The sequence below is a fragment of the Pseudochaenichthys georgianus genome, chromosome 3 (genome assembly GCF_902827115.2).
Source record: "Pseudochaenichthys georgianus chromosome 3, fPseGeo1.2, whole genome shotgun sequence".
In the NCBI taxonomy this organism is placed as follows: domain Eukaryota; kingdom Metazoa; phylum Chordata; class Actinopteri; order Perciformes; family Channichthyidae; genus Pseudochaenichthys; species Pseudochaenichthys georgianus.
The window spans coordinates 14,856,162-14,878,304 of record NC_047505.1 but is presented as its reverse complement, the minus strand read 5'-3'; the positions used below and the strand labels follow the sequence as shown (position 1 = coordinate 14,878,304).

The following is a 22,143-nucleotide window of genomic DNA, read 5'->3' as shown; positions in this document are numbered from 1 at the left end:
TGTTCAAAGCCTCTATTGCCGAAGCCGCGGTGGGGAGCTGTGGTCTCAAGGTCTTAGGTGCCTCAAGGGGCGGTAACCCTCGAACCTCCTGGTGGACACCGGTGGTCAGGGAAGCCGTCCGACTGAAGAAGGAGGCCTTCAGGGATTTGTTATCCCGGGGGACTCCCGAAGCAGTTGCAAGGTACCGACAGGCCCGAAGGGCAGCAGCCTCATCCGTGGCCGAGGCAAAGCAGCGGGTGTGGGAGAAGTTCGGAGAAGACATGGAGAAGGACTTTCGGGCGGCACCAAAGTTGTTCTGGAAAACTGTCCGACACCTCAGGAGGGGGAAGCAGGGAACCATCCAAGCTGTGTACAGTAAGGATGGGACGTTGTTGACCTCAACTGATGGAGTGTTGGGACGTTGGAAGGAACACTTTGAGGAACTCCTGAACCCGACAACTCCGCCCTCTATGTTAGAGGCAGAGCTGGAGTATGACGGGGGATCAACGCCAATCTCCCGGGGGGAGGTCACTGAGGTCGTCAAACAACTCCACAGTGGCAAAGCCCCGGGGGTGGATGAGATCCGCCCGGAAATGCTGAAGGCTCTGGGTGTTGAGGGACTGTCATGGTTGACACGTCTCATCAACGTTGCGTGGAAGTCGGAAACGGTACCGAAGGAGTGGCAGACCGGGGTGGTGGTCCCCCTTTTCAAAAAGGGGGATCAGAGGGTGTGTGCCAATTACAGAGGCATCACACTACTCAGCCTCCCCGGGAAAGTTTACTCCAAGGTACTCGAAAGGAGGGTCAGGCCGATTGTCGAACCTCAGATTGAGGAGGAACAATGCGGATTCCGTCCTGGTCGTGGAACGACGGATCAGCTTTTTACTCTCGCAAGGATCCTGGAGGGGGCCTGGGAGTACGCTTATCCGGTCTACATGTGTTTTGTAGACTTGGAGAAGGCGTATGACCGGGTTCCCAGGGAGTTACTGTGGGAGGTGCTGCGGGAGTATGGGGTGAGGGGGTCTCTACTCAGGGCCATCCAATCTCTGTACTCCCAAAGCGAGAGCTGTGTCCGGTCCTCGGCAGTAAGTCGGACCCATTTCCGGTGAGGGTTGGCCTCCGCCAGGGCTGCGCTTTGTCACCAATCCTGTTTGTAATATACATGGATCGGATTTCGAGGCGTAGTCGTGGGGGGGGGGGGGGGTCTGCAGTTCGGTGGACTAAGGATTGCACCACTGCTTTTTGCAGATGATGTGGTTCTGATGGCTTCATCGGTCTGCGACCTTCAGCACTCACTGGATCGGTTCGCAACCGAGTGTGAAGCGGCTGGGATGAGGATCAGCACCTCCAAATCTGAGGCCATGGTTCTCAGCAGGAAACCGATGGACTGTCCACTCCAAGTAGGGAATGAGTCCTTACCCCAAGTGAAGGAGTTCAAGTATCTCGGGGTCTTGTTCTCGAGTGAGGGATCAATGGAGCGTGAGATGGGCCGGAGAATCGGAGCAGCGGGAGCGGTATTGCAGTCGCTTTACCGCACCGTTGCGACGAAAAGGGAGCTGAGCCGGAAGGCAAAGCTCTCTGTCTACCGGGCCATTTTCGTTCCTACCCTCACCTATGGTCATGAAGGATGGGTCATGACCGAAATAACGAGATCGCGGATACAAGCGGCCGAGATGGGTTTCCTCCGCCGGGTGGCTGGTGTCTCCCTTAGAGATAAGGTGAGAAGTTCGGTCATCAGGGAGGGACTCGGAGTTGAGCCGCTCCTCCTTCGCGTCGAAAGAAGCCAGTTGAGGTGGTTCGGGCACCTAGTTAGGATGCCACCTGGGCGCCTCCCTAGGGAGGTGTTCCAGGCACGTCCAGCTGGGAAGAGACCAAGGGGTAGACCTAGGACCAGGTGGAGGGATTATATCTCTTCGCTGGCCTGGGAGCGCCTTGGGATCCCCCAGTCAGAGCTGGTTGATGTCGCCAGGGAAAAGAAAGTTTGGGGCTCTCTGCTGGAACTGCTACCCCCGCGACCCGACCACGGATAAGCGGGAGAAGATGGATGGATTGTAAATGTATTCCTAAATTAGTGATGTGTCGGTCCCGAACGAGCCGGCTCTTTTAAGTGAACGACGGGAGCCGGCTCTCGCCCGCGAACGAGCCGTTTTTTTGTTTTGTTTTTGCGGAGGGATCTAGATCGGCATGAAGGCACATTATGCAATATGCAATGTGGACATTATCCCGCTTATTACACATGGCCACATTCTCAACAAAGTAACGACATGACTCCCAATAATAATTTAAATGATTTTATGGATTTAGAAAAAGATTTTATTGATTTAAAAAATAGTTGTATGTATTGATTTAAATTGACATGCATCCGCTAAGAAAAGTAGTCCGTTGTTACTGTTTGAACTAACGTAACAACGGCAGGAACTGCTTCTATAGTGTTTTTGAGGAGCTTTTTGATTACAGATGAGAGAGTTACACGGGTCTGTAAATGCAATGAAAACAATTGGCCACAGCAAATAATTTATATTAAACATGTAATTTTTACTTTTTTTAAGTGATATATGTGTACACATATACATCATTCATTAATCAAAACAGGGCTACATTTGATTTAATTAAAAGGTATAATATGTGGTAAACTGAAGAGCCCTTTGGGAGCCGAAAGAGCCGGCTCCTCTTGGTGAGCCGAGCCAAATGAGCCCGCCTCACAAGAAGAGCCGGAATTCCCATCACACTAGAACGAATGACTTCTTCTATACGAGGATTTCTAAAAGCAGCTGGAATCCCTTAAGTTGCTATTAGATAAAAAAAGTTAGGAAACGCCCCTATACGATCCGCCCTATACGAATCTGCCCCTACGATACACCTCCTTGCTGCGGTCTGTCAGCGAGACCCATCTCGAGGTGACCGCAGTCCAAAACTGATCTCTCCCAGGAATGCGTGACTCCACCACGACTCCTTAATGCCCCGCTCTTCTGCAGGGGGGCGTGGTCAGCTGCTGCTCAGAATTTTCAAAGACAGGCTTGGAATAGAGCGAAACGAGGCATGGCTAAAAAATGATCTGTTTGGTATTTTGAAAAATAAAATGTATAAATATACCTTATATAGGTATGGTCATACACTATATCATTTAAATATAGCATGATAGGTATTTTTTATCTGTGACTGTAATAAGGCTTAAAAAAGCATCTTAAGTCTTCCTGACCACTTGTCCTTGATACATAGGAATTAGGAAAAGACAACCACAGTGCTAATCTGACCCCATTCCCACAAGGCTACGGATGTTGCCTTTAATTAAAGAGCTTTTCTTATGACACAGAATGTGTTCTATGACAAAGTTCAATGCTGATCAGTTCAAGTAGATTATTGTCCATTTATCCATAGTTTCCATTTAACAGTAATGGAGGATGTTATTGACAGCCAAATGGTGTGGTCCTTTCAATGTTGCAGGCCATTATCTTTTTACCTTTCATAAAGGATGGTCCAATCTCCAGTGTTCCTTATTGTAAAGCAGGCCCGGAGGTGTCAGCCATGATAAGAGCTGTTCAAATTCCCTAATAGCAAAGGAAAAGTGCTTCGATGCCTCCTTTATTATCTCCTTTATCAAAGGGACCACTGGACCGTTCTTTACAACACAGTCTCACTCCCTCAACGTCCAGGAGCGACACTTGGTCAGGGTCCTATGGCGTGCAGTTATGACACACCGAGTCTCCTTCAGCTTCATAAACGGACGCAAAGAGCTTTCAACTGATTGCAATGTATTCCCATCGGCGGCGGTATTTGACGCTCAGGGAATCACCGCATCCGTCCATGTCGGTGGCATTTAAAGGCAATGTGAGCGTCCATTCCCATTGGATAACGGAGGATTTTACACCCGGAAGTAAGTATTCTCTTTACTGTCGATTGATTTTACAGTGATATCTGCACTACTCATCAACTCAAAAACACCAGATTATCCTTGTTAATTACACAACATTGATTGGTTTTAATTGTGTAGAATGCTTTTGTATTTTCCCCCATTCGGACAAAGTATTTTGATTTTTCTAGTTTTAACTTTTTGCATACCTCAAAGGTGTGTCTAAAAGTATCTTGGCAAGAGAAAAAAGCCAAAATGTGCCTAGTGTTAGTAAATAAGTTGTTAAAATCAGAAATCTGCCGAGTGTCAGTAAAAAAAAAAAAGTGTTAAAATCACAAACTTGCCTTTTTAGAGAACAGTCTTTCAGAAAATCTTTTCAGACAATGTACTTCATTTTCTAGTTTTATATGGTTTTGCATACATCAAAGTGTGTCTAAAAGTATCTTGGCAAGAGAAGAAAAGCTAAAATCTGCCTAGTGTCAGTAAATAAGTGTTAAAATCACAAACTTGCCTTTTAGAGTCACATTCTTTAAGAAAATACATTGTTACAAAGTGATTGACATTCTACCAGTTGTAAAGTTTTCAGACATCAAACTGTGTATAAAAGTATCCTGGTAGCAGAAGCAAGCAAAGATCAGTAAAGTCATCAAAACAACACTTGTTTAACTGGATTGTCTTACTTAATTAAAAACTGTCATTAAGAGTCACATTCTTAAATAACATCTATTCAGACAAAGTATTTGATTTTTCTAGTTTTAACTTTTTTGCATACATAAAGTGTATCTTACAGTTCCTTTGTGAGAGAATTACGCACAAATCTGTCATATCAAAACATTCTATTGCAGTATTTTATCTGTTTTTATGTGCTCTATATATATATATATATATATGTTGCACTGTTGGAGGAGCCTGTGACCTATGTTTTTCATTGACATATCTACATTGTGGCAATGTGACAATGGGCATATGACATAAAGCCTTGAAACTTGAAACTTAAAATTATCAAAACTGCATTGTCTCACTGAAACAGCCCTAAAGAAACCCAATTCCATACAAAGTACTTTATATTCTACCAAGAAACCGAATTCCTTACAAACTACTTAATATTCTACCAGTTGTAAAGTGTTGCTCACTTCAAAGTGTATCTAAAAAGTATCTTAGTAACAAAAGCAAAAAGAATTAATGTTAACAAAGCCTCAAAGGGCTGACTCCTGAGCTCCGTAATGTACCCCTAACATGGCACTTGGACCATACTTGCCAACCTTGAGACCTCAGAAATTGGGAGCATTTCAAAACCACCGCCGGGGGCGGGGGTGCTAGTGGATCGCTGGAGCTGTATTAGATTAACATTAACATGCTTATTGTTGTCACGATCTGTCTGTCTTGTCTTTTTCTGTCTTTTGTTTCATGTTTTATTTTGAAAGGTCTTCACCTCCTGTCTTGCCTGTTTCTGTCTGCGTCGTGTCTTGTTTAAATCTGTCTGTGGTTCCCTGTCGTAAGTTTCCCTGGTGTGTCTAATTTACCCAATTGTGTTCACCTGGTGTCCCTGTGTTTTCTCCTCCCTCCTCACCTGTGTCTTGTTTGTGTGATTAGTCTTGTGTGTATTTAAGTTCTGGTTTTTCTGTCTGTCTTTGTCGGTTCGTCTTGTGTCATGACGAGTTCTTCGGTGAGTGTTCTGTTTTGTCTTTGTTTATCTGCGCCTTGAAATAAAGGAGTTTTTCAGTTTATATCTGCATTTGGGTCCTGCCTGCTTCACACACCGTAACATTACGAACCGACCAACAAATGGACCCAGCAGATAATCCATGGGAGGTAGAATTACAGCATTTTACCTTCTATCTGGCTTGCTGCTTCGATTGGTGGAAGGGAGCGTCCAGTGTTCGGCAGAAGAGGGCCGCTCTGGTAGAGGTGCACAGGTTGGCAGCAGAGAAACTATGTTTTGTTGAGTTCTTACCTGACTGGATTTTGGACTTCCTTGAAACATGTGATTCCCGGCCTGCTAGCTCCAGGCATGCTAGCTCCCTGTCTCCCAATTCCCAACCTGGCACCATACACCTTGGTGGGTTCCGCCTGAAGTCAACCCGCGCTTCTGCCCCAGTTCCTGCTCCTGTCCAGGAGTCATATTCCGGAACTCGTCTGGCTTATGGAGGTCCACGGAGTATTCAGGCGGCTGCTAAGAGGAGGAGTCGTCGCAAGGCCAGGCTAGCAGCCCGAGCCCCAGAAGCCATGGTTCCAGCTACAGAACCGGCCCACACAGCCATTGTTCCGGCCCCAGTTCTGGCCCCAGCAGCCATGGTTCCAGCCCCAGCAGCCATGGTTCCGGCTCCAGTACAGGCCCCAGCAGCCATGGTTCCAGCCCCAGTACAGGCCCTAGCAGCCATGGTTCCGGCCCCAGTTCTGGCCCCAGCAGCCATGGTTCCGGCCCCAGTTCTGGCCCCAGCAGCCATGGTTCCGGCCACAGTTCTGGTCCCAGCAGCCATGGTTCCGGCCCCAGTTCTGGCCTCAGCAGCCATGGTTCCAGCCTCAGTCCTGGCCCCAGCAGCCATAGTTTCGACTCCAGCTCCTCGTCTCCGGCCGACGCCAGCTCCCCGTGTCCTGTCGGCGTACTGGCCGACCCCAGCACCTCGTCTCCTGCTGCCTCTCCAGCCGACGCCAGCTCCCCGAGTCCTGTCAGCATACCGGCTGACTCCGGCCCCCCGTGTTCTGTTGGCGAACCAACTCTCTCAAGTCTCCTCTCCAGTTCCTTCTCAAGTCTCCTCTCCAGTTCCCTCTCGAGTCCCCTTTCAAGTCCCCTCTCAAGTCCCCTCTCAAGTCTCCGTTCAAGTCATCTCTCAAGTTTCCTCTCGAGTTCCCACTCAAGTCCCTACTCAAGTACCGTTGGAGGTTCCGCTGGGGGTCCTGCCAACCCTTTGTCCTGTCTCGTTGGAGGCCCCGCCGACTACTCTCCTGCCGGGGGTCCTGCTAACCCTATGTCCTGTCCCGTTGGGGGTCCCGCCGACTACTCTCCTGCCGGGGGTCCTGCCAACCCTTTGTCCTGTCTCGTTGGAGCTTCTACTGGGGATCCTGCCAATCCTATGTCCTGTGCTGTTGGAGGCCCCACCGACAACTCTCCTGCCGGGGGTCCTGCCAATCCTATGTCCTGTGCCGTTGGAGGCCCCGCCGACTACTCTCCTGCCGGGGGTCCTGCCAACCCTGTGTCCTGTGCCGTTGGAGGCCCCGCCGACTACTCTCCTGCCAGGGGTCCTGCCAACCCTGTGTCCTGTCCCGTTGGAGGCCCCGCCGACTACTCTCCTGCCGGGGGTCCTGATATACGAAAACGTCTTTTAAAACTACAACTCCCAGTAGAGACGTGCCATAGATGGAGAACATGTTGCGAAACACAATAGCCAGCATGTGTAGTTCTGGGGACGGGGAGGGGGGGGACGCGGTGAACCCGTTCAAATCCAGTTTTGGACAGTCTGCCGTGGTTCCATCCCATTTCAAGTGCTGTTCGAGGCTCGGCGTAACCCTCGGAGCACACTCTCCAATCACAGAGCTTGAGGACTATCACGGGGTTTGTCAAACAGAGCACATGGTGTAATCCTAAACGATAGCTGGGGATTCTGGGTAGTGTAGTGTCTTCTGCCATCCTTTACTCTGAAAAAATATTTGTTTTTCCGAATCGAAGGGGAAAAATACAAAAGCATTGCACACAATTTAAACCAATGTTGTGTAATTAACAAGGATAATCTGGTGTTTTTTAGTCGATGAGTAGTGCAGATATCACTGTAAAATCAATCGACAGTAAGGGGAATACTTACTTCTGGGTGTACAATTCTCCGTTATCCAATGAGAATGGACGCTCACATTGCCTTTAAGGGCAGCCGACACAAACGAATGCCGTGCTTCCATGAGCGTCAAATCCCGCTGCAGATGGGAATACATTGCAATCAGTTGAAAGCTATTTGCGTCCCTTTTATGAAGCTGAAGGAGCCTAGGAGCGTCACAACTGCACGCCACGGACACTGACCAAACGTCGCTCCTGGACGATTATGGAGTGAATGGGTTGACGACGCTGGTTAATATCAACTGGTAAATCAAGCCAGGGTTTCTCTCACCAGCTGAGAGCGCGTTCACGTGAAAGGGGTGGGGTTAGAAACATTTGACCAATCACAAACAGGGACAAGTGTACCGACAACGCAGCGTCATACTTCATTAATGAAAAGTAAACTAATATTAGACAAATATGAACTTTAAACATCCATGACTTAAACATATAATCCAGGATACAAGCCACATAGGCTAGTTGCACCTAGAACAACTGGTTAAAAAATAAATAAACTATAGTGTTTAAAAGCGTACAACGGGTTTATGATATCACTCCCCCATCTAAGACACGAGTGGATCTGACTTTAATTACATTTGAGTTGAGTGTTTCGTCAACCCAATGTGTTGCTTAAAATAATACTTCTGCATACAGTATGTGACACTGTAAGTGTTGCACGGCCAGATACAGCTCGAGAAGCTGACTCAGATAAGGACATATATGATATATTATATTATATGATCGATGATGTGATTGATGATGTGATATGAATGATAAGTGTGACACGTCGGCATCTTCTCTGCGTATGGCAGTTTAAACTGTATTTCCTTTATCCTGTAATGTGACTTGATAGATTTAAACTCCGCACACTGAGCTCTGATTGGTCAGCAGGCGGTGCTTTCACTGAGTTGATCTCTTTTCTATAGACACCGGAGGCTGGCAGCGTCAGGTAAAAAAAAGCGATTTAACCTTCCCAAACCTGAGCCTCACACGCCACCTCTGGACAAGACAATTGTCCATCAAATGACAATGCGCTTCTTATGGAATTGATCCCATTAAATGATTTATGCAAGTGTGGACAAAATAAAAACACGCAGCAATATAATGCATGCCTTCTCATGCGACAACACAAAATATGGCTTCAAAACACAATGCTCTCAAACCAAGTCAAATAAAATTCACATTAAAACCTTCATATTGTATGGCATTTGTTTATTTTATATATTATTTTAATTATTACCACATAACTTTGCAAGTAACGGTGTAAAGTAACTAATACAATTTACTAAAATATTATATTAACAATTGCATGAACTTTACTTGAGCATTTCAACGTTATGTTTTTATACATTTTTGAATCAAATATTTCTTTGTTTGATAAATTCATTCGAACTAAGATTATTAATACAAAATATAACTTTACTGATAATTCATGATATCTTTATTGTAGTTCAAGAAAGCCAGTTGGAAGCATAACATACTTGACCATACTTTTTCCAGCTGCAACATGAAATTGACACATGACAAATAATAGGCTTAATTAAAGCAATGTTATACAGTATGTAATTAGGCCATTTACACTTTTCTCACCAATTGTTGAACAGCATTTCCGTGCACATGACTTGTGTTTAAAGTTTATAGTACGTTTGAGTTTTGCCCGTCTGAACGCAAACCGAACCTTCTGAAAAATGAAACAATGTAACAAACTGTCATCTAGTGCACAGTGGCGGAGCCAGGACATTTTGAGTTGGGTGGCCAGGATGGAACCAGTGATCATTTTGGGGTGGCATTGAAATCACTATTATATGACCATAAAAACACATCTCACTATAAAATAATGGGTTATTTAAGGCACCTACAACACACCTCTACATTATTTGGGATTAAGTGGTGGAATAGATCAAATAATGTTCAGCATATCTAACTATTTTTTTCGTATTCCTGCAGGCCAATTATCAACGAAGCTTAAATTATACAAATGTATAATGTAATATACAGACTGTTTAGGTTATGGTGATCAGCAGCACTATGAGCTCATTCTCTCAGTGTATCATCAGGAATACAGAGACACACACACATCATTTAAATAAGAGTTTTTTAATTAAATGATAGGTTAAGAATAAACATCTTAAAGTAAATAACAATAAACAATAGCCCTTAACCCTGTTAGGCCCCCGGTTGTAATTTTACAACATTACTTGAAGCTATCCAAAAAAAGTCAGTAAATGTTTTTTTTTTTAAAAGACTACATTTACATAGTCAAACCGTCCTTTTGTTCAGCCTCACAATGCTATTGGGTAGTAAATGCATGTATAGGTCCTGCCCTCTGGCCATACACACCAGGGATTTTGGGCCCCATGAAAAGATATCACATTGGGCCCCACCACCAGGCCCAGGCTACGCCAACCAAGCACAATTGATGTAACCACACTTCCAGAACCCAACCGACTCATTGATGCTTTAAATAACTCTACCTGTACAGGCTTGCATCTATCTTGTAGTCCAATACTAACTGCACAATATTTACTGACACTGAGCGGTGAACATATAACACTTATGGGGGGACAGGGCTGCGGAGCCTAGAGGTGGATCTGTTGGTCCTGGCACCAGGGGGAGGGACAACTGATTTAGTATGAATAGCTGCTAAAAATGTACCTGCATTGACTAAATGTCAGCTAAAAGAGGAGTGCAATTAAAAACCTGTATAGATATTAACAGTATGTCAGCTTAGTAAAAAAAAAACACAACAATTATTATTTACAATGGACTACGCTCAGCTAACGGACACATTTCCACCACTCATAGACCACACCCACCTTTTCTTTGAAAAACGTTCTTAATGTTCTAAAATAGTTTGGGCCCCCGTGGTGAGGGTGTTTGGGGTGGCCAATAGGGTGGCCAGGATTCAGCTGGGGGTGGCTGTGGCCACTCCCAGCCACCCCCCAGCTCCGCCACTGCTGGTGCGCACCAGAGAAGCGGACTATTAGGTGTGAATGCAAGACTAAAGTGAACTATCTAAACACTCAAGAGTCCTTTAGCTCAAGGGTTCCCAACCCCCGGTCCCGGTGTTACTGCCGGGCTGCGAAATAGCTGTGAGTTTATTGTAATATTTGCTGAATTATAAATATATAAAAATATTTTTATCATAATAATTTTTCAAAAAGTGTTTAATTTTTGCACCTATATCAGTCATATTATTTCATCCAGCCTAGTTAATCTTTCACCAGAAAACCGTTGAAAATGGCTTTTATAATGTTCCGAGGGATTCGGCGGCTCAGCCTCTTGTGCGCATGCACGAGAAAGTTACCGGTGCGCCAAGTAGGAAGAAGAGCACACAGGAGACAACCGTTTAATTACAGACTGTTAATGTTTATGTGGGGAAATGGCAGTGCATACATTATTTGAGATATATTTCAAACTCGGACTTCATTTTAAGAACATGTCGGCCAGGGGTGTAGAGCTATTTGTTTAAGTACCGGATTGGCAAAACAGGAGAGTAAACTAGTCTGCCTTGATCTATGAATTCATGTCCGGGACTCTCACGGTATCTGCTGCCACAGCTGTTTTATAGAAGGAAAACCTCCTTCATGAAATGGCTGCAGCATCAGGAGGCAGCGGGACGTATACTCCACCTCTGAGAAGTGCAGCACCAGCGCGCCGAGAGCTGTGCCTTTTTACGCACCGCCTTCGCTGTGTTTACCTTCATCAGAACAGCTTAAGAGTGACTGCATGCACTGTTAACCACGCACACCTCTACACACATCGAACTGCCCAATTACTCCCCCTTTTATTAGTTTTATGAAGGAGATGTCCAGTCACCAAGGTGCATGATGTGTGTGTGAGTGTGTGTGAGTGAGTGTGTGAGAGAGAGAGAGAGAGACCTGCTCTGCTCTGCTCTGCTCTGCGTGTTTGTGGCTGTCCGACACCGGCATTTGTTTTCAAATGACCATGAACAGTAATTTACACACATCTGGCTAACTCCATAGGTAGCCTATATGCGGGTGTTCCCAATATAAATTCGTTTAATCTTAATCTCGATGTAGTGCTAAATGCTGTCGGACGTGCATCGGAACGAACGTCACTATCATAATGTCTTCTCCACACACACACACACACACACACACACACACACACACACACACACACACACACACACACACACACACACACACACACACACACACACACACACACACACACACACACACACACACACACACACACACACACACACCCACCATAATGCGCCTTCTCCTCGGTTTCCCAGCATTCACTGGATTATCCATAAATCATACAAACAAAACCAAAACGTTGATTGATCTGTTTTCCCGTTTTGGTTTAAAAACTGAATAACGTCGGTTTTTTGGTTTTCCGTTTTTCCGAAAAACCAAAAAAAGACACCGGTTCTTTTTTAAACTTTGTTAACATGTTTTGGATGCGTATTTGTTCAGGCTGTTACATAAAATTAGCCTCCGATCTCTCTCTCTCGATCACACTAAATGCGCTATTGCCCCACACACACACACACACACACACACACACACACACACACACACACACACACACACACACACACACACACACACACACACACACACACACACACACACACACACACACACACACACACACACACACACACACACACACACACACACACTCTCACTCCCATCCCGTCACATATTGACGGACGGTCAGGGCCCCTCCCCGTCGCTATATTACGTACAGGGTACCCCTTGCCCGTCAGGCTTCTACGGGCAGGGCGTCCCATAGACCTTCATTGTGGACAGCGGACCCCTTGACCGTCAGGCTTCTACTGGCAGGGCGTCCCATGGGCCTTCACAATGCCTATTTTAAGGTTAATTTGTCCACTAAAATGCGTTTTGATGTCATTTTATGCCAGTAATGAGTTTTTATTTCTGATTATTTGTGCAGTACATGTACATGATGTTTAGTTTGCTAGTTATGACGAAGATTACTTCATGAATGTGTACACATTCATGGTTGCTATGGACGCTGCAACAGCTCCCAGACCACGTGATCAACAACAATGGCCGACCTTCGTGTTATTCTCGGTGGAAAATGCCTATTTTAAGGTTCATTTGGCCATTAAAATGCGTTTTGATGTCATTTTATGCGAGTAATGAGTTTTTATTTCTGATTATTTGTGCAGTACATGTACATGATGTTTAGTTTGCTAGTTATGACGAAGATTACTTCATGAATGCTAACGTTTTTTTGGTGGAAATGTGTTTTTTCACAGCAAAGTCACCCTCTGTACTTGGACTTATTGGGAGAATCTAAAGGCAAGAACATCTCAAATATTCATTTAGGTCTTTATTTTAGACCTTTAGTGTTGCCGTCTGTGAGGAAAATACATGGGGCTCAGAGCCTCGTATTTTTAAAATCTTTTTTTCCTTCTAATTTGTTATTCTTTTCAAAATAACACACTGTAATTTACTCATCAATAACACACAATTATCCTTGCTTTTATTTATTGGTTTAATTCCATAATCTCTGGCTTATTTGGCGTTCGTCAGGAACTGAATTTCAAAATAAAAATAACCGGAAACAGACGTAGGCCTATAAGGGACATTTCGAGCATCATTGCGAGTGTCAACATTTTTGAGTTTAGGATGGCTGAAGACACTACACTACCCATAATCCCCAGCTATTGTTTAGGACTACAGTCCCCATGATTACTCTTCAAGGTCTGGGATTGGATGTTGGAGTGGCAGTGCGCCAAGGTTGCAGAGCGTCAAACAGCTGTTTGAAATGGAACGAAACCACGCCAGACTATCCAAAACTGGAATCGAACGCCCCCCCAGAACTACACACTACACTATTGTGTTTCGCAAAATGTTCTATGGGACGTCTCTACTGAACGTTTTCGTTTTTCCCACAATTAGAAGTTGCCAGTATTAAACACATTGGTGTTATCAAATGTAAAACATATAATTAATAAATGGGTGAAAATCGCTGTCCATAATGCGCAGCATCAATATATAGCATTAATATATACCCACGTGACAGCTCATTGATACTTTGTAATTCTACTCCACTACAATTAAGAGGTTAACCTGGTATTTTTACTCCACTACATTTATTTGAGTTACTTTGCAGATTCTGATTAATGATGTGAAATATAAACAACCCTTAAATCAGACTTTAGTTACACCTGAGTAAAATTCAGGGAAGGTGATTGTCAAGTGCCAACAATCAGGAGAGATATTTGATAGTTGGTGCTTGAGAAGACTAAACATGTATCTGCAATTGACATTAATGGAAATGAGTAATAAAGTATATTAATTACTCGTTATTCTCTACTAATAGTTAATTAAAGACTATATATTATGGCTATTTTGCACATCCCTTTCAAGATTTCAAGATTTTAAAGGTTTATTGACATATCATATACACAACTACGGTGTAGTTATGCAATGAATGAAAAACTTGGGTCACAGGTCGACAGTGCATTACAAGACATCTATCAATATGTGTGTACCTCCACCATTAAACTGTCATATCCTGCACATTTCCTATTCTATCTACATACATAAGAGTATAATCCATATGTATAATATCAGTTAAAATAAGTGCTTCAACATAGTTAACATTGCAGGAAAGCAATATATTAGATGTTAATTACTTTGTCAGGCTTAATATTTATCTGTAGATAGATACCCCAAAGTTTTTTTCTTATTTAAAAGAAGACCTTAATCTGTTATTTAATGTTTAAATAAAGGTTAATTCGTTTTTCTGTTTTGCACCTCCTCCTATTAATATCTTTGTACATCCTGCACTAAACTGTTTTATTGAAGAGATCACTTATAGTATCTTCTTGATTTTTTATATTCTATATTTCTATCACAGACCTTCTACTTTCCCCCTATGAAAGTATATGTACTCTTAATATTTTTTTAATCAAATATAACACATAAAAACAATAATTCAATAACGTGCTTTAACCACTAGGCGGTGCACACAAGGTACACACAGACACTTGTATGTACAACATCTGAAGATTTGTAGTTTTATTCATGCTTTCACATAATTTTACAGCATTGCTATACTATTTCAGACTCAGTATTTACATTCTTACATTCAAAATTCAATCCAATTCAAATCAGTAATATCTTTAAAAACTACAAGTCCTTTTATATCAGCTGTGCACCGTTATGGTGTAAATATAACCTATCTATGAATTATATCAAATGTAAAAGTCAGCCGAATTAGTGTTGATACTGCAAGGAGACGTATTGTGTGAAGAGAAATTGAATATATTTTTTAATTGTTGATATATTTATGATCCACGTCAAGTATTCAGTTTCGGCGGCATTTCTTCAGTTTTTCCAAAGGTCTTCTCATCAGGGCGCTATAAATAAAGAACTACGGCAGATCTGTAATATTTAATGCAGCCGAACCGTGTATTACAATGCCGTTATGTGATGACTTTCAAAGAGAAAAGCAAGAGCACTCGGAATTAAGTATTATTTTATTCTTTTAAAATGTTTTCCGGATTTCATATAATATAAACACCAAATCCCAGCATACATTGCGGCTAAAACATCCAATCAGCGTAGCTGAGAATCTTGGGTAATCGCTCGAAATGCTACGTCTGTTTCCGGTTATTTTTATTTTGAAATTCAGTTCCTGACGAACGCCAAAAAAGACCGAGATTATGGAATTAAACCAATAAATAAGAGCAAGGATAATTGTGTGTTATTGGTGAGTAAATAACAGTGTGTTATTTTGAAAAGAATAACAAATTAGAAGGAAAAAAAGATTTAAAAAATACGAGGCTCTGAGCCCCATGCATTTTCCTCACAGAGGAACACTAAAGGTCTAAAATAAAGACCTAAATGAATATTTGGGATGTTCTTGCCTTTAGATCAGGGGTGGGGAACCTCCGGCCTCCGGGCCGTATACGGCCCGCGAGACAATTTGGTACGGCCCTCGAGGTAATTTATAAACACACGCAAAAAATAAATAATTGAAAGAAATCTAGACCGCAAAAAAATTAAAGGAGTGCCTGTTTTTCCTGGCCAAGGTCAGGGTCCTTGAACACAACACGAGCCTAACGTGTCATCACGTGGTATATGTCTCGACTGACAGGGGTGCAGTTCTGACGGAGAGCACCAGAACGCCACTCCAGCACTTCAGAAATGGCAGTACCGATAAGTCCATACACATGCCGCAGTTTCTGCGTGTCTGTGTCTTTAGTTGAAAGCCCAGTGGCGATCTGCTCATCTGTCATACTGATCAGACAGTCAATAACTGTGTTGTTATCATTAGCATCTGGTTAGCTAGCTATGCTAACGAATACAAGAAGCTTTTTCTACAACCAGTGAGGTAAAGGCACATCTTTATATAATGATCATTATAAAAATAAGAGAATAAAGTAAACAGGTATACAATACTATATGACAGTTATTAATAAAGAAGAATACAGTTTGAAAGGGGAGTGATTTGTCAAATATCCATAAATTAAAAGAAAATCTGCTTACAGTTGTGTTTGGGTGTTTTGAGAGATGTATCCATAGATCTCCTAATGTTGCTCTCAAAGTGCACCAGATTGATGCTTTTAACTTCAACATTTAAAAAAAAATCTTCCCAGGGGAGCACGCCACACCCTACACGTGCATGCATACGCGAGTCATGGTGAGATATCTGGATTAAGAGGTTGCTTTTTCTTTGCACAGAATGAAATGAATGGGCTGTGATTTTAGTTTTTTTAAGCAGAGGTCAATAACTTGTACGGCCCTCTGAGGATATTGTAAAAATTGAAATGGCCCTTGAGAGGAAAAAGGTTCCCCACCCCTGCTTTAGATTCTCCCAATAAGTCCAAGTACAGAGGGTGACTTTGCTGTGAAAAAACACATTTCCACCAAAAAAACGTTAGCATTCATGAAGTAATCTTCGTCATAACTAGCAAACTAAACATCATGTACATGTACTGCACAAATAATCAGAAATAAAAACTCATTACTCGCATAAAATGACATCAAAACGCATTTTAATGGCCAAATGAACCTTAAAATAGGCATTTTCCACCGAGAATAACACGAAGGTCGGCCATTGTTGTTGATCACGTGGTCTGGGAGCTGTTGCAGCGTCCATAGCAACCACCTTAGCAACCATGAATGTGTACACATTCATGAAGTAATCTTCGTCATAACTAGCAAACTAAACATCATGTACATGTACTGCACAAATAATCAGAAATAAAAACTCATTACTCGCATAAAATGAGATCAAAACGCATTTTAATGGCCAAATGAACCTTAAAATAGGCATTATGAAGATCTATGGGACGCCCTGCCCGTAGAAGCCTGACGGTCAAGGGGTCCGCTGTCCGCAATGAAGGTCTATGGGACGCCCTGCCCGTAGAAGCCTGACGGGCAAGGGGTACCCTGTACGTAATATAGCGACGGGGAGGGGCCCTGACCGTCCGTCAATATGTGACGGGATGGGAGTGAGAACGTGTTGCGCACGCACACACACACACACACACACACACACACACACACACACACACACACACACACACACACACACACACACACACACACACACACACACACACACACACACACACACGCACGCACGCACGCACGCACGCACGCACGCACACACACACACACACACACACACACACACACACACACACACACACACACACACACACACACACACACACACACACACACACACACACAGAGACGAGCTTGAATGACACAAGCACACGTTTATTTCCATGCAACTCTCTGATTGGTCTGGTGTCATGCCTCTGTTGCATTCACTGAACATAGGAATTTACAGTCCTACCGTCCTCTCTTGTGTTATGATGAAGTTCACGTAAAGCACGGTCAATGTATTATATTATTGAGGGAGAATTGTCCGGGGCTACAGAAAAAACATTCGGGGCTTTGCGACACATAGTTAATGCGGTTAATGAGCAGGTTTGATGCGGCGGTGTCTCATTAATTGTGCTCCGGCTGGGATATAGTTATGATGAGTAACTTTGGCGGCAGCTTCACTGAACTGACCCTGCTGAGGGGGAGCGGCTCGTGATGGAGCCATGTGCGCGCACAGGGGAGGGGGATACATACAATCGGCGATGAAAAAACTCCTGAGGGGATGCTGGGATAAAGCTGAGAACAACACTGGAGAGTACTCAGTATAGTGCATACAGTGCTGAATGAAAGCACAGAGAGGGAGCTGCAGCAGGATCTGGGACTTCTAAAGAGGAAGCCACTTGACATCTGATGGGAATACATCACTCTACAACAAAAATGTGAGTTTTTTCTAGCTATTCATTGTATTTGTATTAGGAAAAATTCATTTTCTCTGTTATTCCAAAATAAGATACAAGATGCACAGATCAATAGTGTAAATAATGTTGTATTTTGTGAATTAAACCTTTATTGTCACTGTTTTTTAAGGTTTCACTGTGTTTTTTCTTGAATTGAATAGATACATTTAGTTTAAAGATAATATAATTCATCTATATTTATGTTTCCTTTATTTAGCCAGGAAGATATAAGAATCAAAATCTTTTCTCAAGGGTGTTCTGGTCGTCATATCTCCATTACCAGTGTCTAATAATTATTTTGTATTAATTATTTAAATATTAAAAAACACAACATAAATCATAAAAGAGGAGGCACATAAAGGAAATACCAGTAGAATCCATAATATATTTCAAAGGTTATGTGAAACAGCTATTTGTTTCACACAAGTTTGTGAAAGACCTTTCAAGCTAAGAAGGGATTACTTCCTAGAACCGAGCGATGTGGAGTAAATTAAAATAATATATTATTATTTTATATTATATGGTTGATTATTGGTGCTTTCATTGAATATTCACACATATATAAATGCACACTTATCACTTATTTCCTATGATGAATATCTATTCCAAGATGGTAATATCCGTATTATATTGACATGCTGTTTTATTGTTAGTTACATTTGCAGCTTATTTCATGCAGGGTGAAAAGAAAGCGAACAGGCTAATTATGATTTATGTGTTGTGAGTCCTAACTGTTGATTATACATTTACATCGGTGAAAAAGAAGCACCATTATGCACATTTTAAGTCATAACTAAGATTTTATTGTATTGTAATTTTCAAAACTCAAAGACTCTAACAGTTGGATGGATTATTCTTTGTTGGAAATGGGATAATTGACATGGTTGTCAGGTGTTGTGTTGCTGCAAATTCAATAGCACATTATTCCACACCAGTGAGCAGAGAGATAGCGCCCTACACCGCAGAATGCTCCCTCTATGTCAGCCACTGTATAAGTCTCATAACTGTTTTAAAGTCTTTTTATGCAAATCAATGGAGATAAATATTTTGCGTCAACTCATGAATATATTTTTGCCTTATCTCCCTTTGCCACCAACAGCCGTAAGCTGAGAAGAAATGCCGACTCCTTGGTGAGGGTCAGAAAATGAACGCCTCTTCCTGCTGTGAACCTGCACTCAGCATGTATCAGCACAGCTCAGGGTTTGACCTCAATGCCAGCTGTGACTTGCTGACTCCTCACTGTAACCGGACGTCGGTGGACAGCGCGCTGCAGCTGCCCACATTTTCTACGGCAGCCAAAGTCAGAGTGATCGTTACCTTCATCTTGTGTGCCATTTCCACTTTCTGCAATTTGGCTGTGCTTTGGGCAGCCCACAGCCACAAGCGGAAATCCCATGTCCGAGTGCTGATAATCAACCTGACTGCGGCCGATCTTCTGGTTACCTTCATCGTGATGCCCGTTGACGCGGTTTGGAACATCACAGTCCAGTGGCTGGCCGGCGACCTGGCGTGCAGATTACTGATGTTCCTCAAGCTGCAGGCCATGTACTCCTGCGCCTTTGTCACAGTGGTGATAAGTCTTGACAGACAGTTGGCTATACTCAACCCTCTGGCCATCAGCATGGCCCGGAGAAGGAACAGGGTCATGCTGACCGTGGCTTGGGCTATGAGCGCCTTGTTCTCGATCCCCCAGGTAAGGCATGGTAACACTGGTTTGACAAGACAGCTGTTTACCGCTAGTAAAACACTGAGACTATTAAGTGTCTCATAGAGAAAGTGCTGGGTTAAAGGAAAGGTCTATCGCTCTCGTGTTTCTCCATATACAGAGCAGGGTATATGCAACAGATTATTGGATCTGCATGCATTTTCTCAGTCTTATAAATATATTAAACTGTGGGCAAACCACACATCCTAGAAGCATTTTGAATGAGGCTTTACATGTATTTGACATACATTGTTAAACATGGTTCATCATTCCCTTTTTATCTCAGCATTTACATAAAATGTGGCTATTCGTAGGGGCTTTGCTTCAAGAAAACCTACTCTTTGATTAGAAGCACCCAAAGGGTCTCGGTGTTAGGGATTAAAGGCTCTATAGTTTAGTAACATAAGGATGGGAATCCCTAATCCTGGAAGTATAGCTGCTTCACTATAAACAGTGAGACATATGGCAGCCTGTCATTATACTGTTGCTGGTGTTGTGACAATATTTGATGTGTGGCGATGTAATCCAAGTTCAATCGAATCTTCAAACAGAAACTAATTGGTGTACAATTCTGCTAAAGACTGGATTATATGGAGATGAAAATGTCTGAAAAACAGATTTTCGATTAGCACCAATGTATCTGTGTACAATGGTTTGTTTGATATCTAACCGAAATGTAATCCTTATCTTTTGTGCGATGCCCAGGAAAAACATTACAATGTCACAATGTAAGTAACAAAATGTCTTGGTTAGGAAAAGCTTGTGGCATGGGTTCAAATTACGGAAGTGACGTGACTGTTACCTGACAAATAAATGAATTCTGCATACAAACAACGGTTAGCTGAAAGATAGTCGGGTGTTTCTTATATATACTTTCTGAATCTCTTTTCTTGTAACAAAAACCACTTATCAGAAAAGGAACTGATGTTACACCTTTCTTACTTCTTTGTCTTCCAGTAGTTAAGGTTCAATCAATCGTGTCCACAGGTATGGAAAAATCTGTAGAGCAGCTTGCTTGTAGTTTTCAGAAAAGTAGAGCACACCAATAAGGCAGTCATCTCCTTAGTCAACAAAAGTCTAGTACTTTATTTGTGTGCAAGGCAAGCTGACTTGCTTTAGAATCCTGTAAAAAGGGTCTTAAATATGCATTGAATTGCTACCTACAACAAGATGTTCTGTATAGCTGTAAGCTGAATGTCCAAACCAAACAACATCTTCACCATTTGACACAAAATACTGTTCAGATGGTTAGATCTATGATATGTTTTTCTGATTTTCTAAGTGTATTTTAAATTGTAATGTTACAAGAGAAAAACATTTGTTTTCTTCTCCATGATACATAAACACATTACTAATTTACATGGAACACTTGTCTTTGGAGGTCATTGATACGACCTACTTGAACATACTGTCAGACCACCAGAACACCATTATTATATAATGCTTTAATCCTTCTAACTCACCTCTGCCAAACAGACAGGGGGGAAAGAAAGTACTGCAAGACCATGGCATCCAGCAGAATGCAATGCATAACTTTTTCATTTTCAACTCCTCAGATTTTTATTTTCCATAATGTGACCATCACGTATCCAGCCAACTTTACTCAGTGCACCACTAGGGGGAGCTTTGTCACTCACTGGCAGGAAACAGCCTACAACATGTTCACCTTCTCCTGCCTCTTCCTGCTGCCGCTGGTCCTAATGATTATCTGCTACACCAGGATCTTCATCCAGATCTCTAGACGGATGTCAAAAAAGAACTGTAAGTTCAAAGCTAATCCTGATTGGTCAGAACATAGTATATTTGATAGATATTTTAGTAAATATGTTAATTAATATTCAACTCTCTTTATTTCTTCCAGTTTCGCCAAATGAGCCAAATCTCCGTTGCTCAAAGAACAACATCCCCAGAGCTAGAATGAGAACTCTGAAAATGAGCATTGTCATAGTGATCAGCTTCATAGTCTGCTGGACTCCGTACTACCTGTTGGGTTTGTGGTACTGGTTTTCCCCCGACGACCTGGAGGGAAAAGTCTCCCACTCCCTCACCCACATCCTGTTCATATTTGGGCTTTTCAACACCTGCCTGGACCCCATCATATATGGCCTTTTCACTATACGCTTCCGCAAGGGGCTGAGGAGCTGCTACCGCAAAACAACAGTGACGTCAGATCGGGAAAATAGCAGGGTGATATTGAAATGTACTGAGCCTGTTTAGCCCTCTAATAGAGGAATGGCCCCTGTTGACAGTGACAGCAACTGTGAACAGACTGAGTCAACGTGACTTTACCCTTTGGTTTGTTGACTATCGTTTTTAAGCCACGAGTTCTAGAGCCATCGCCATATTGGTTTTGAGAACCAGTGGAGTGCACCAGCTGGGCGTAAAAATGTAGGTCTTACAGTAACTCTAACGTCGGGCTTAGCTACTTCCGACTTCGTGATTCAAATTTACACCGAGTGCACCAAGCCTGACTAGTCACGGTCATAGCT

General features: G+C 42.8%; 1 protein-coding gene across 1 annotated transcript; it reads left to right on the top strand.

Moving 5' to 3' along the window:
* Positions 1 to 17,837: 17,837 nt before the first annotated feature.
* LOC117441983 (gonadotropin-releasing hormone II receptor-like) lies at positions 17,838 to 21,871 on the top strand. Its single transcript, XM_034077983.1, has 4 exons — positions 17,838 to 17,931; positions 19,049 to 19,642; positions 21,211 to 21,415; positions 21,516 to 21,871. Exons 2-4 carry the CDS (start codon positions 19,094 to 19,096, stop codon positions 21,869 to 21,871), a joined length of 1,110 nt encoding a protein of 369 aa, XP_033933874.1. The 5' UTR covers positions 17,838 to 17,931; positions 19,049 to 19,093.
* Positions 21,872 to 22,143: the final 272 nt, after the last annotated feature.